This window comes from Gorilla gorilla, chromosome 9 (genome assembly GCF_029281585.2).
Source record: "Gorilla gorilla gorilla isolate KB3781 chromosome 9, NHGRI_mGorGor1-v2.1_pri, whole genome shotgun sequence".
NCBI classification, from domain to species: Eukaryota; Metazoa; Chordata; class Mammalia; order Primates; family Hominidae; genus Gorilla; species Gorilla gorilla.
The window spans coordinates 134,311,235-134,326,004 of NC_073233.2; the positions used below are offsets into that span (position 1 = coordinate 134,311,235).

At 51.3% G+C, this 14,770-nt stretch overlaps 1 protein-coding gene across 2 annotated transcripts in view; it reads left to right on the top strand.

Annotated features, from left to right (window-relative positions):
• The window catches only part of ST3GAL4 (ST3 beta-galactoside alpha-2,3-sialyltransferase 4), a 93,304-nt gene that overhangs the window by 26,452 nt on the left and 52,082 nt on the right, over positions 1 to 14,770 (top strand). The window contains exon 1 of one of the 2 annotated variants that reach the window (XM_055356361.2): positions 12,748 to 13,639. The exons of the other annotated variant lie outside the window; for it this stretch is intronic. Within the exon in view, the coding sequence (XP_055212336.1) occupies positions 13,523 to 13,639 (117 nt within the window). The 5' untranslated portion in view covers positions 12,748 to 13,522. Of the gene's footprint in view, positions 1 to 12,747; positions 13,640 to 14,770 lie in introns of those variants that run through there. 2 annotated transcript variants of the gene reach the window in all.

Sequence of the window (14,770 nt, forward strand, 5' to 3'; positions counted from 1 at the left end):
GCTGGACTGGCAGCCCTGCAGGGTCAGGTGAGCTGCCAGTCCTGGGTGTGTTCTCAGGGGTAGGGGTGGAAGGACCACATCCTGGGCCGAGATCCCTTCAGCTCCTCCTGGGCAGGAGGAAACAGCCACACGGGGCGGCCACGAGGATTGTGGGGCAGGGGGTGGCTCTGAGCTCTCCCAGCTTTGGTTGGGGCTGGGACCCTGGGGGACATGCTCTCCTGGGTGTTCCCAGGCTCTGTGTCTGGCCTGTGCCTCAGTGTCTGGGTTTTCTGGCACCAGGCTTCCTTGAGAAGAGCCTCTGGTTGTGCACCAGCCCTGAGGGTGGGGCTCATCCCAGGCTGCCAGGGGACTGAGGGCCGAGCTCTTCCACCTTGAGGACAAGGATGGTTCCTCAGGGCTGGGAGGAGGAGGAGGCACTGGCCAGGACCTTAGATTACGCAGGGCATGGGGTTGGGGCCTCACAGATGATGGAAAAGCCAGAGTTCAGGCACTTGGCATGACCCCTGGCATCGCCTTCAGTTGATTTAGTGTCTCTGCCCTGGGGTATTCCATGGGACCCTGGGCTGGCTTCTGTGTGCAGAGGTGGGTGTGGGCCATAGCCCAGATCTGTTGAACCAGTTGTAGGCTCTGGAATCCTCTGTCCCCAGGTAGTGACCAGGCCCTGACAGGCGGGAATCTGTCCCTCCCATCACTCCCCCAGTTATGGGTGCAGATGACCCTGAAATCGCTAAAGCCTCAGGGCTTGAGCCCAGAAAGTGTGAGCAGGCTGGCGGGCAGCTGGAGGAAGGCCTTGCAGGTTCCTGGATTTGGGTGCCGGGTGGGCTGAGAGGACAGTCTCTGTCACTGGGACTGGGCACAGGTGCAGAGAGGCTGAGACGGGCCCAGAGGACAGTGAGTGTGTGTTGTGTGGGTGCCGGGCCAGGGAGTGCCCTCCATGGGGCAGCAGGCTCTGCAGTACCCTCGGCCAAATGGCCACAGGCTGCCCTGGGACACTCTTCAGGCCTGCTGGGGACACACCTGTGGGGCTCATAGGCGTGGCTGGGTCTCTTCTCAGGTGCCAGAATCTTTCTGGGAGCTGAGCCTGGCTGGGCAGAGGGCGAGGAGCCCAGGATTCCCCTTTCCGTGACTTCGGAGGAACGAGGTTCCTCAGGGCTGGCACAGCCACTCCCTGCCCCTTAGAGGCTTTGGGCTGCCTGGTGACAGCTCCGGGGACCTGCAAGCTGACAGAGTCTCCAGGAGCCAGAGCTGGGGTGGGAGGAACCCGGTGGGCCTGAGGGAGGTAGAGCAGCAGCAGCAGCAGCAGCTGAGCCCAGCCCCCGGCCAGCCCTGAGGAATGGGGGAACAGAGTGCCCTGGCTTGGGGGGGCCCTCAAGCCCCGGAAGCTGTATGTGGGCATGGGGGGCGGGGGCAGAGAGGAGGAGGACTGAGAGGTGGGTGTATGTGGGCAGGTGTGTGTGTGTGACCAAGCTTGCGGGTGCCTGAGTATGGACTAGTGTGTTTGTGCTGGAGGAGCCTGTGTAGGTTACTGACATGGGAGGGCGGGTGTGAGCTGCAGGGACCGGAGAGCTGCTGGAAGGGGCTGTCTATGCCTTCAGGCTCTGAGTGTGGATGCAGCTGTGCCTGTTCAGGCAGATTCACCAGAGGGGCTACTGCGCAGAGCCTGGGCCCTGGACACCTAGAAGGGCCCCTCCTCCCCTCGTCTTCCCTCCCTCATGGCCCACCTTTACTCTGAGGGGGTGGGCTCCCTGCGGGGGACAAACTGGAGAGGGACTCTCTTGCCGCCTTCTCTGTTCCTGGGGACAGGCTGCTGCAGGGCGGAGGGCTTGCTTTTCCTGCCCACCCTCATCTTCACCGAGTCCTCGTCTGGGCGCCCTGCCCCACTCTCCCTCCCAATGCAGGGCCCTCTCCTCTGGCGAGCCTGCCTCGATACTCCCCGGCTCAACCCCTTTAACCCTGCTGGCTCCTAATGGGACTAATGGGACTTCAGGTGTGGACCCTCGGACCCTCCGCTGCACAGTTCCAGAAACTTGTTCATCAAGTGCCAGTCTGACCATGGTGTCCGTCTCAGTGCCCAGCAGTTGTTCTGGTGATGGGAGGTGGGAGTACAAGGTCTGCCGAGTGAGGCAGAGGACAGGGGTTTCTGAGCCCAGATCTCAGGTGCTCCAAGACAGTCAAAACCAGAGATGAGAGCCTGAATTCAGAGGCTGTACTGTGGGGCAGGGCTGGAATTTGTGGCACCTGTGTAGGGACGCCAGGGCTAAACGTTGCCTTTGCTGTCCCTGCTCGGGGATTTTGGGGTACCGGGTTTGGATAGAGTGTGTCATCTGCAGAGGCAGCACTGTTCTGGAAGTGGACTCTGCTCAGGTGTGGGGGGCACCATGGACAGGAGGCTGGTGTCTGGTCAGGCTGAGGGATCCATGTGCCAGCCCTTCTGGGAAGGCTGAATGGGGCGGAACTGGTCAGGGCCTGGCGCCAGTTCCAGGATGTGCTACACCCAGACAGACAGATGGAGAGCCACCCCCTTAGGGGCCTCCTCCCCCTCCCCTTCTGCATGCCACCACACCCCAGCAGCGTCTCCTGAGGCTGGGCCATGGGTGAATCTGAGTCGAGGGCAGGGCAGAGTGGGAGTGGCAGTGCCTCTGCCTGTCTCCCTGGCCGTGGCAGGTCCTTTGTCACATATGGACCAGGAGAGGTGAGTATGATTGTGGTAGTGGTGGGGGCAGTGGCTGAGGACCCCTCTCTTTGCTGGGCTGGGACAGAGCTTGAATGGAGAGGGGCTGCCTTGTGCCTGGGAAGGGAGGACCAGGTGTCGCTGGCACCTTCCACGTCCTGAGTGCTTGTTCTGTGCCCAGCCCCTGCTGAGGCTGCGGACGTTAAATACCAGGATATGTTTTGAGACTCGGGACACCTCTGAGGACTTGCTGCTGTTATCCACATTTAAAAGACCGGGACTCTGAGGCTCTGAGAGGTTAAGTACCTGGTCCAGGTCACCTTGTCAGTTTCTTTCTTTTTTTTTTTTTTGAGATGGAGTCTTGCTCTGTTGTTGCCCAGGCTGGAGTGCAGTGGCGATCTCGGCTCACTGCAAGCTCTGCCTCCCGGGTTCACACCATTCTCCTGCCTCAGCCTCCCGAGTAGCTGGGACTACAGGCGCCCACCACCATGCCCAGCTAATTTTTTTTATTTTTAGTAGAGACAGGGTTTCACTGTGTTAGCCAGGATGGTCTCGATCTCCTGACCTCATGATCCTCCCACCTTGGCCTCCTGAAGTGCTGGGATTACAGGCATGAGCCACCGCACCTGACCCACCTGGTGAGTTTCTGAGCTCCAGACAACTCATCCCAAATTTCATGGGTGCATAGAGTATAGAGATTAAAAGTAGTTCTGGCTGAATTTTAAATCCTGGTTCCACTATTTTCGACCTGTCTGATTTTGGGACATTTCATGTATTCCTTCTGTGCCTCAGTTTTCTTCTCTGTAAATGAGAATGAAAGAGTATTCCCCCATCAATTTGTTGAAAACTTCAGTAAGATTATGCTAGCAGCTGCAGCACAGCCCCAGGGATGATTTAAAAGTGAATTCAGGACAGGGTGTGGTGGCTCACGCCTGTAATTTCAGCACTTTGGGAGGCTGAGGTGGGAGGATCCCTTGAGCCCAGGAGTTTGAGGCCACCCTGGACAACATAGTAAGACCTTGTCTCAAAAAAAAAGCTAATCCAGTGGTGTCACTCTTTGTTATTAATGCCCTCCAGTGACATTCATGACACCCAACCTTAGAATCTGAGCTATTAGGGTGGCCTGTGACATCTATACCACGTGTCCCCGTGGCCTCCCTGGCACTCCCGTTCCTTCCTGGCTGTCTGCCACTATATGGAACTTTCTGTGCCTTGCACCCAGCAAGCTCAGAGTCTTGGGCACTTCTCTCAGTCTGGAACCTTCTGTTGCCTACCCCATCTTCCCATGGCTGCCCTTCATGTAGGCCTCCGGTTTATAGCCAGCTCCTCAGAGACATGGTTCTATCCCCCCAGTGGCCAAGGGCTGGTGGCCCTCACTCTCTGCCCCTGTGCCCTGTGTTAGTGGTCCTGTGGTTGTCATTGTCCCGTCATCTCCACCATTTCCTGTTTGCCGTGTGTCTGTGCCCCCCAAGGATGAATGCCATGAGTCCAGCATGTCACCCTGTTTCTGTCCTGCCACAGTGCTCGAGTCAGTGCCCTCCCTGCTTGCATTCGGCCCACAGGCCTTGTGGCTCCTGTTTCTGCTGACCTGTCCAGCCTCACAGTCTGGGGAGGCCTTGGGGTCCCCAGCCTGTGCTGGGACAGCGGTATTATTCCAGTAGCCCTTCTGTGGAACAAGTAGGGAAGGAGTGATGTGACCTCCGTGGCTCTCCTGGGACACAGGTTAGTCCTATGGGTGACCTCACTTTAGAGAGGGCTGGCCAGCTGTGCCGGAATTAGGACGTGGGTACAGCTGGACAGAAGGTGGCTGGAGCCAGCTCTGCAGAAGCCACACCTGCTCATGAGAAGGGTATCCTTGTGAGTACAGGGGAAATGGCATGGAGAAAGACAAACACCGGTGTGTGGCTCTGCCAGCTTCCCCTGGGGTGCTTCTGGCAACGCCCAGGTCTGTGCACATCCAGATCTTTGCACTGCGCTGTTTTGACTTGGAGAGGAGAGGAGGAAGTTAGCTGCTCTGAATGGTGTTGCTGCTAATCTCTACAGCACTTTCCTGTAAATTAGGAACCGTAACGCACAACCCCCCTCCCCCACCCCGTTGGAGAAGCCCTGCACCAGAACATACAGTTTGGCAAGTAGGGGGAGGGCTGGAGCCCAGCCTCACTTGCCGCCCTGGCCAGGCCGTGATTGCCCAGGGTGCATACTGTGGCTGGTGCTCTGCCACTGCTGTTTCTGTCCTCAGGGTAGAACACAAGGAGGGCAAGTAGGGCCAGTCAGCGAGAGGCGCAGGTGATGCATGTTCTAGGGTCTGAGATCAGCTGCTTCCATTTCAGTAATTGTCTTTGGAGCTACATTGTCTGCTCATACAACCTCCCTTCCAGATAGTGCCATTTTTAAAATCCCATTTACCCAAAAGAAAACCTGACACCTGGAAAGGTCGTTTGCACTCACAGAAGTGATGGTTGGTCCAGAATTCACATCCAAGTGTGAGATTTCAATATTTTTTTTCTTCTTCCTTTTTTTAAATCAAATTTTATTTGAAAGGGTATCACAGTCACCAGTTTGAAAAAGATAAGCAGGCCGGGTGTGGTGGCTCACACCTTTAATCTTTGCATTTTGGGAGGCAGAGGCAGGCGTGTCAGTTGAGCCCAGGAGTTTGAGACCAGCCTGTTCAACGTGGTGAGACCCCATCTCTCCAAAATTTACAAAACTAGCTGGTCATGGTGGTATGTGCGTGTGGTCGCAGCCACTGGGGAGGCTGAGGTGGGAGGGTTGCTTCAGCCTGGTGGGTGGCTGCAGTGAGCTGAGATTGGGCCTTTGGTCTTCAGTCTGGGCTACAGAGCAAGACTCTGTCTCAAAAAAAAAAAAAAATTATAAAGGTAAGCAGTACAAATGGGAATATGAGCATAAGTCACTCTCATTCCAGACCTCTGACCCCCAGGACTTTTCTCTTGAGGGGCCATAGCCTTTGTTTTGCATCCTTCTGAGTAAACCTATTCGTGTACAGACATATCTGGGTATGCATGTAACTGTTTTGTGAAAGTGCATTTGGAGATATGGATATCATTGTTTTCACCCATCCTAAGTTTTGATGCTATGGATACTATGTTTTGGAGATTAGACGATACCAGCACGCATAGGTTTGCACCCTCTTTTTCACAGCTCCATAGTGTTTCCTTGTCTGTGAGTAGATTTCAAGTTGTTTCCCTCTTAAGCTCTTAGAAAAAGTGCTGTTGAAGATCCTGATAGACAAGTCTGTGGAAACGTAGGAAACTTTCTAGAATAAAGTTCTGGCCATGGGCCAAATTCCCTCTGAGAGGTAGCCCTAGTTTTTCTTCCTAGTACATCTGTAAGAGCTCAGGTCTCTTGTGTTTTGCTGTTATGATGAATGAAATATGCTGTCTCCATCACGCTGGAATTTGTAGATGTAGATGACCATAGTTTCTTATTTGCCATTCATTTCTTTACATTAAGGTAAATATTCATGTCCTTTGGCTATTTTTATTTTATTTTATTTCTTTTTTCTTTTCTTTTTTTAAGACAGAGTCTCGCTCTGTCTCCCAGGCTGGAGTGAAGTGGCTCAATGCCTGCTCACTGCAACCTCCACCTCCTGGGTTCAAGCAATTCTCCTGCTTCAGCCTCCTAAGTAGCTGGGATTACAGGCACCTGCCACCATGCCTGGCTAATTTTTGTATTTTTAGTAGAGGTGGGGGTTTTACCCTGTTGGCCAGGCTGGTCTCGAACTCATGACCTCAAATGATCCACCCACCTTGGCCTTCCAGAATGCTGGGATAATAGGTGTAAGCCACTGCGCCCGGCCCTTTGCCTATTTTTAAATTAGGTTTCTTGTTTTTTTTTTTTTTTTTTTTTTCTGATTTACGTGAGCACATTATAGGCTCAGTGAATTTACTGATATGTTAGGTATAGGTTGCAAATGTACTTTAGTTTTTCAGTTGTCTTTTTTTTTTTTTTTTTTGAGACAGATTTTTGCTCTTGTTGCCCAGTCTGGAGTGCAGTGCATTGACACGATCTTGGCTCACTGCAACCTCCACCTCCTTGGGTTCAGGCAATTCTCCAGCCTCAGCCTCTTGAGCAGCTGGGATCACAGGCGCCTGCCACCATGCCTGGCTAATTTTTGTATTTTTAGTAGAGACGGGGTTTCACCATGTTGGCCAGGTTGGTCTTGAACTCCTGACCTCAGGTGATCCACCCGCCTCAGTCTCCCACAGTGCTGGGATTACAGGCGTGAGCCACCGCACCCGGGCTCAGTTGTCTTTTAAGTGTTTCATTTGTCTTCTCTCTACTCTTCCCTCTCTCTCTTGCACTTGCTGTCTGTCTCACTTAAATTTTATGTAGGTGAATATATTCATCTTTCCTTGTTTAGCTTCTCAATTTATATTTCTTCACTATCTCTATTAATATGAAAATATCTCATCTATGTAAATATTAATGTAACAGAGTTGCATGTGATAATCTGCCAGGTTGAACAAATGGGAATATTATCTCTCATATGACGTTAGATTTTTTTCCTTTAAGAAATAAAATATTGCAAGTAGAGAACCAAAGACATGTCCCTGTGACCTCTTTTATTCTTCCCCATCTCCCCAGAATATAATTATCACTTAAAGTTGGGTGTCAACCTGTATTTCATTCTTTCATCATACACACAAGCACACACTGTTTATACACATAAATAATGTTGTTTTTGGACGCATACTTTGTTTTTGCAACACCTTTAAACATAAGTTTTTACTTTTATTATTTTATTTAAGATAGGATCTTGCTCTGTCACCCAGGCTGGAGTATAGTGGCGCGATCATAGCTCGCTGCAACCTCTCATCTCCTGGGCTCAAGTGATCCTCCCACCTTAGCCTCCTGAGGAACTGGGATAATGACAGTCATAAGCCACCAAGCTCAGCTAAGTTGTTTATTTTATTTTTTTATTTTTTAAATAAAGATGAAATCTTGCTATGTTATCCAGGCTGGTCTCAAACTCTTGGGCTCAAGCAATCCTCCTGCCTTGGCCTCCCAAAGTGTTGGGATTACAGGCATGACTTTAAAAAGTTAACATTATGGGCCAGGCGCGGTGGCTCACGCCTGTAATCCCAGCACACTGGGAGGCTGAGGCGGGCGAATCACGAGGTCAGGAGATCGAGACCATCCTGGCTAATGCAGTGAAACCCTGTCTCTGCTAAAAATAAAAAAAAAAAAAAAATTAGCTGGGCGCGGTGGGGGGTGCCTGTAGTCCCAGCTACTTGGGAGGCTGAGGCAGGAGAATAGCGTGAACCCGGGAGGCAGAGCTTGCAGTGAGCTGAGATCACGCCACTGCACTCCAGCCTGGGTGACAGAGCAAGACTCTGTCTCAAAAAAAAAAAAAAGTTAACATTATGTCTTCAAGTTTATCCCAATTGACCCATATGGATTGATTTCTTCAGTTTACATGGCTACATAGTATTCAGTTGCATGAATGTAGCACAGTGTATATAGCCATGGCTGTACTGATGATAGTGTTTCCAGTTTTGTTTTTTTTTTTTTTTTTTTGCTATTGCAGCACTGCCTAATAAATATCCTGGAGTGGGTTGTACTTATATACTTCAAAATGGAATTACCAGATTGTAAAATATGCACATATTCAGCCTCACTAGATACTGTGAAGTGCTCTTCTAAGCCTTTGTGTCAATTTGTACTTCTGCCAGCAATGTGGAAATGAGATTTGGTTTTAATATGTATTCCCTGGTCACGAGTGAGCCTCAGCATCTTTTCATATGTCCACCAAGTGTTTGGGTTTAATCTGTGAATTGCCTTTTTGTGTTCTTTGCTTTTTTTTTTTTTTTTATTATTTCTTTGATTGTTTTGGTGGTTGTTATGGTAAAATGCACAAGCACGAGGTTGTATTTACCATCTTAACTCTTTCTGTGTGTATAGTGCAGTGGCATTAAGCACTTTCAGAATGTGCTACCATCCCACCATCCATCTCCAGAACTCTCTTCATCTTGCCAAACTGAAACATCCTACCCACTAGTCAAGAACTCCTCATTTCCGTCTCCCCCCAGCCCTTGGCAGCCACCATTCTGCTTTCTGTGTCTGTGAGTTTGACTACTTTGAGTATCTATTCTAAATGGAATGATACAGGACTTGTCTTTTTGGGACTGGCTTATTTCACTTCGCATAGTACCTTCAAGGTTGATCCATACGGGTAGCAGAATTTCCTTTTTCAGGCTGAATAATAGTCCATTGTATGCGTAGACCACATTTTGTTGATCCGTTCATCCACTGATGGACGCTTGGGGGTTGCTTCCACATTAGCTATTGCAAAGTCAATAATGCTGCTGTGAACACGGATGTACAGATATCTCTTTGACATCCTGGTCTCAAATATTTTGGGGACATACCCAGAAGTGCAGTTGCTTGATCCTATCCTGTCCCTTGCTTTTCCCTTTGCTTCCTTGTTTTTTTTTTCTTTTTATGGGAGTGCTGATATATTCAAGTATTTGTTGATTGCATGCATTATGCCTGACTTGCTCAAAGCATGATGTCTTGAGCACTTAGCAACCTTGTGCCTGCTGAGTGGTGGAACAGTTCTGAAAAGGTCTGTTCTGGAGTGGGGGTGCTGTTTCGGAGAGCGATTAATCAGGGGCTTGGGTGCTGACTTTAGGAGGTGCAGCTCTTGGAAAGACAGAGTGTGACTTCCCCGATGTGGTCTCCTTCCTTTTCCTCACCCCTTCTCCTACCTAACCCCAACAATGAGTCCTTGAGTCTGTCTCAGTAGGTGGATCTGCATTCAGAGCAGGGCAGAGCCTGGGTGGCAGTGCCTCTCCTTGCCTCCCTGGCTGCTACAAGGTCCTGTGTAGCATCTGGTGTGGACCCAGCAGCCAGGAGGAGAGCTGAGTGTGATTGGGGTCGTGGTGGGGCCAGTGGCAGTCGATCTCTCTCTTTGTTGGGCTGGGCCAGCGCTTGAATTGAGAGGGGCTGCCGTGTGTCTGGGGAGGGCAGAACCCAGCGTCACTGACACCCTCCAGATACAGAGTTCTTGCTCTGTGTTTGGCCCATACCTAATGTTGTGAAGTGGAAATACTGTGTTTTGAGGCTCAGAACACCTGTGATAACTTGGTCGTGTGTGTGTGTGTGTGTGTGTATGTGTGTGTATGTGTATATATAAAATTATTTTCCTTAACACCACTGACCTGAAGGCAGTTACACGTACTTTACAGATGAGGAATCTGAGGCTTTGAGATTGTCAAGGTCACCTGACCAGTGACTGCAGAGGCTGGATTGGCCTGTGGGTCTGAGTCCGTACCCCTTTTCACTGGCTCCTCCTGGAGGCCACATGTACCTTGCGCTTCCTGGGGCTTGGTCCTGGGGTTTCATCTCAGGTTGACCCCCGTTAGGAGGAAGTAAGTAGGAAGGAAGGAGATTTCCTGGGTATTAGGGTGTCCTCAAGCCTGCAGCTCTCCTGGGACTGCACGGAGTTTACTGTCGGACATCGGTTCCTGATGTGGTGCAGCAGACATGGAGCTGGTAAGTGGTTAAGATCAGTCAGACATGACAACCTCCAGTTCTGCAGAAGCCACATCATTTGCCTGGGGATAAAGCAGGTCCTTGTGAGCTCATCGACATGCATTTGGCAGAAAGTGTGCTGGCTCTGCCAGCTTCCAGTATGAGCTTCTAGCAAGCCCCTTGTGCCTTAGATGCCCAGGTCTTTTCAGAATAAGCCTGGCTTGTTTTAACTTGATGAAACTTGCTGCTCACAGCCATCTTATTGTTTGCTGATGAATTCAGACCTCCATTCATTTAAATATTTGTCAGTTATCTACCATGTGTCAGGCATTAAATTTAGTGCTGGAGATACTCTGGGCCATAAGAAGTCCCTGCTTGCTGGGAGTGTGCGGTCTAATTGGTACTTGGGACAGTGTGGTTTAACTGCCACAAAGTTAATAAAGCAGCATGATGTGACAGAGCTGGATGTGGGGGAGTGAGGAGGCTTCTCTGGACTGGGTGGTCTGAACCCCATGCAGGGAGGAAACTGTGGCTGGGAGGAGAGGAGGCCGGAAGAGAGGTCTGGGCTTGGGTCCCAACCACTGATTCCAGATCTCTCAACATTTGTAACACGACCAACTCCTGTTCTTTTTTTTTTTTTTTTTGAGACAGGGTTTCCCTCCGTCACCCAGGCTAGAGTGCAGGGGGACGATCATAGCTTACTGCGGCCTCGATCTCCTGCACTCAGGGGGTCCTCCTGTCTCAGCCTCCCAAGTATCTAGGACTACAGGTGTGTGCCACCACACCCAGCTAATTTTATTTTTATTTTTGTAGAGACGGGGCAGAGTCTGCAGTCACGTGCCTTGTAAGTAGCAGAGACAGGGTTTAGTCTCAGTAGCCAGTGCCTAGGGCACAGGTCTTGGCCAGAGGAGAGAAGGCTCAGGTGAACCAGTTTCATCTGACCTGCTTGCTAACTCAAACATGGCTGCCCAACTGCATGGGCTGGCAAGGTATGTGAGGTGGGTAGCTGGGTGGCCCGCCCCTTGCAGGCACTGGGGCAGGATATCAGGGGGTCCAGAAGAGGTTGGGTTTAGGCAGAGTAGAGGTGATTGTGTGGGCTGGGGGAGCAATGTCACCTTGAATGTGTTTCCATACCCAGGGCCCAGATGGCTCAGGAGGAGGGGGATGGAGACAGGGGGAGAGTGAGGTCTTTTTGACTTTGATGTGCTTTGACTGCACATCAGAGTCAAACGAGTCAGAATAAGCGGGACCCCTCCACAGGCATCTCAGCCCTCCTAATTTAGCCTTTCTGAAGTGGAGCCTTGGGAGCCGATGAAACTTAAACTCTCCTGGTGCTTCCAGTAGGCACTTGAGGGTGGACACCACTGTCTTCGGGTCATAGGAAGTGTGAGCTAGCAGGAATCCTGGAGATTTTCTAGCCCAACAGTGTCCAGTCAAAATAGAATGGGAGCCAGAAATACAAGCCACATGTAATTTTAAATTACTTTTAAAACATTTAAATTTAGCCATGGTTTTAAAAAGTAAAAATAGGTGAAATTCATTTTAATATTTTAACCCAATATAGCCAAAATCTTGGCATTTCAACATGGGATGAGTATAAAATAATGAAGGTGATATTTTATTCTTTTTTTGGGGTACTAAATCTTTGAAATCCGGTGTGTATTTTCCACTTAAAGCACATGTCAGTGTGGACTGGCCCCATTGCAAATACTCAGTGGCCTGGGACTGGGGTGACCAAGTGGGATGTGGTGGGGCTGGTGCAGTCCACCGTTCTCACAGCAGGCATCTGGGGTCAGGGGAGGCAGGGCACTGGCTGTGCTGGAAGCAGGGGATTGGCCGTGCTGGTGGGAAGCCAGATTCCAGCCCCAGACACTGGTACCTTTGGCTTTAGATCCTTGGGGTGGGTGCATTGCTTCTCCTGGGAGGGAGGAGCGCCCGGGAGCCCCTGACCAGGACCTGGGGCAGGTCCACACAGGCCCTGGATTTCTCCTGTATCCTGGGCCTGGCCCTGCTCTCTTGACTCCCACCTCGTCACAGTGGCTTCAGCTTTTTCACCCTAAGAAGGGAATTCAAAGCCTCTGCCCCTCTCAGGCAGGCACCAGGATATGATTTTCTTTTTTCTTTTCTTTTTGTTTGAGACAGGATCTGACTTGGTCTGGAGTGTAGTAGCCTGATCTCAGCTCACTGCAGCCTCCACCTCCCAGGCTCAAGTGATCCTCCCACCTCAGCCTCTGAAGTAATTGGGATTAGAAGCACATGCCACCATGCCCGGCTAATTTTTGTATTTTTTGTAGAGATGGGGTTTCACCATGATGCCCAGGCTGTTCTTGAACTCCTGAGCTCAAGCAATCTGCCCTCCTCGGCCTCTCAAAGTGCTGGGATTACTGGCATGAGGCACAGGGCCCTGCCCTGGGTATGATTTTCAAGTGGTTGGTGTCTTGTGACTGGCAGCTGATAAACGGGTGATACAATGTTTCTGTACAGGAGTCTGCAGTGCCAGGCTGCAGGGGCGGATGGGAGGGGGGCGTGGTGGGTAGCCTGTGGAGCCCGAGGGTGGGAACAGAGAGTCTTCTTTTGCTGTAGGTGGAAGCCTGTCTGGCTCCTTTCCCTCAAAGGTCAGACAGCTTGAGAGATGTTTCCATCCTCCCATGCATGACCCTGAGGCAGTTAGCTGGTCAGTTACTCACTGTGCTCTCTGCCAACTCTAATGAGCCAGGAAGCCTCCCCATGCCCAGGCGTGCTGTGATCACAGTGTTCAATGATGGGGTGAGGCTGCAGCGTCCAGCCAGGGGCTGTGCCACAGGGGCCAGAAGATATCTGACCTACTGTCACTGCCTCTTCCACTCTGTTCCACCTGCACTGGGGCAATGCCATCCGATGAACAGATCCATTTATTAATTCAACACGTTTGTATTGAGAGCCTGCTGGGTGCCGGGCACTATTGTTGACATGGGTGATACAGCAGCAAGCAAAACAAGAGAAACATCTTTGCAAGCAGGGGAGGGGACCTGCAGTGTTGGGTGTGTGGAGTTGTTGCTGGGAAGTAGAGAAGCTGAGTAAAGAGCTGGATGGAGAGAGATAGCCAGGCCCATGTCTACAGAAAAGCATTCTAGACTGAGTGAGCAGAAATGGCAAAGGCCCAGAGGAGGGAGCATGCCTAGCTAGCCCCCTAGACCTGGTGAGGCTGGTGTGGGTTGGGCAGTGGTACAGTTTGGCTGTGTCCCCACCCAAATCTCATATTGAATTGTAGCTCCCATAATTCCCATGTGTCATGGGAGAGACCTGGTGGGAGATAATTGAATCATGGTGGTGTTCTCCCCCAAGTTGTTCTCCTGGTAGTAAGTGTCAGGTGAGCTGATGGTTTTGAGGGGTTTCCCTTTTCACGTGGCTCTCCTTCTCTCTTGCCTGCTGCCATGTATGATGTACTTTTTTTCTTCTGCCATGATCGTGAGGCCTCCCCAGCCACGTGGAACTGTGAGTCCATTAAACTTCTTTTTCTTTATAAATTTCCCAGTCTCGTGCATGTCTTTATCAGCAGCACGAAAACAGACTAACGCAGGCAGCCTGTGTTGGGAGGAGTTGGGCAAGGAGGGAGAAGGTGCTGGCCAGTAGAGCACGTGTGTCTCTGTGCGTCAGAGCAAGGACCCGGGCTCTCCCCGTGAGTGAGAAGAGTCCATGGGGTTTTGGGGCTGAGGAGGAGTTTTACAGATGACCGGTCTGTTCTTGGGACTTGCAATTAGCGGACCGTCTGTATCCGAGTGTTGATCGGGTGGATTCTAACCCTGTGGGAGAACTCCCCAGCCCGTAGCCTGCGCTCACTGTACCTGGCAGTTGTATTAATGACGTCAAATGCACAGTCCAGCTTGAGTCCCCTCTAGAACGTGGGCAGCGGACACTAAGCCGAGAGGAATCGCTGTGGGTTGGCAGACACTGTGGAGACTGACTCCTGGACAGGCTGTGGAATGTGTGGAAGCAGGTACAGCCCAGGCCCGCGCTGAGGTTCGGCAGGGAAGCCAGAGGAGTCCGCAGCCCGGGAGACCTGGCCTACAGCGGAGAGAGTCAGTCCGTGCCAGTGGTGGGATGTGGCTGCAAACAATGGTCAGATTCATGGAAGTCTGGTGTCCAGCTGGCAGGCGTTAGTGGTCCCACGAATACAGCTGTGTGCCTTGAACACGTACTCCAGAGCTTCCAGAGGGCACCAGGGCTGTGGGGGCTAGAGACTGTGTCTCGTGCGGAAGCGTGGCTGAGGAGGGGCTCGACAGGCTCTTCGTCACTGTGCAGAGCCTTCGAAGGACTTGAATGTGCTTGAGACCCCTTCCCCTAATTGCTGTGTAGGGCAGGGGTGGACATCCCGGGGATCGTGGAGTCTAGGGAGCCAGTCTGCACGGGATGGTTTTAGAAGCCGTGGGATGTGGGGGTTCTGGCTGAAGTAGCCAGAATTCCAGCGCCAGCTCTGCCCCTCATGAGCTGTACAACCTGGGCCCGTTACTGACCCCTTTCCCACCTTAGTTTCCTGACTGTACAATGGAGGTAATTATCATGTTGAACTCACAGGGTCGAGATCATATTTAACACTTTCACAGCCCTTAGAAGTGTCTAGCACAG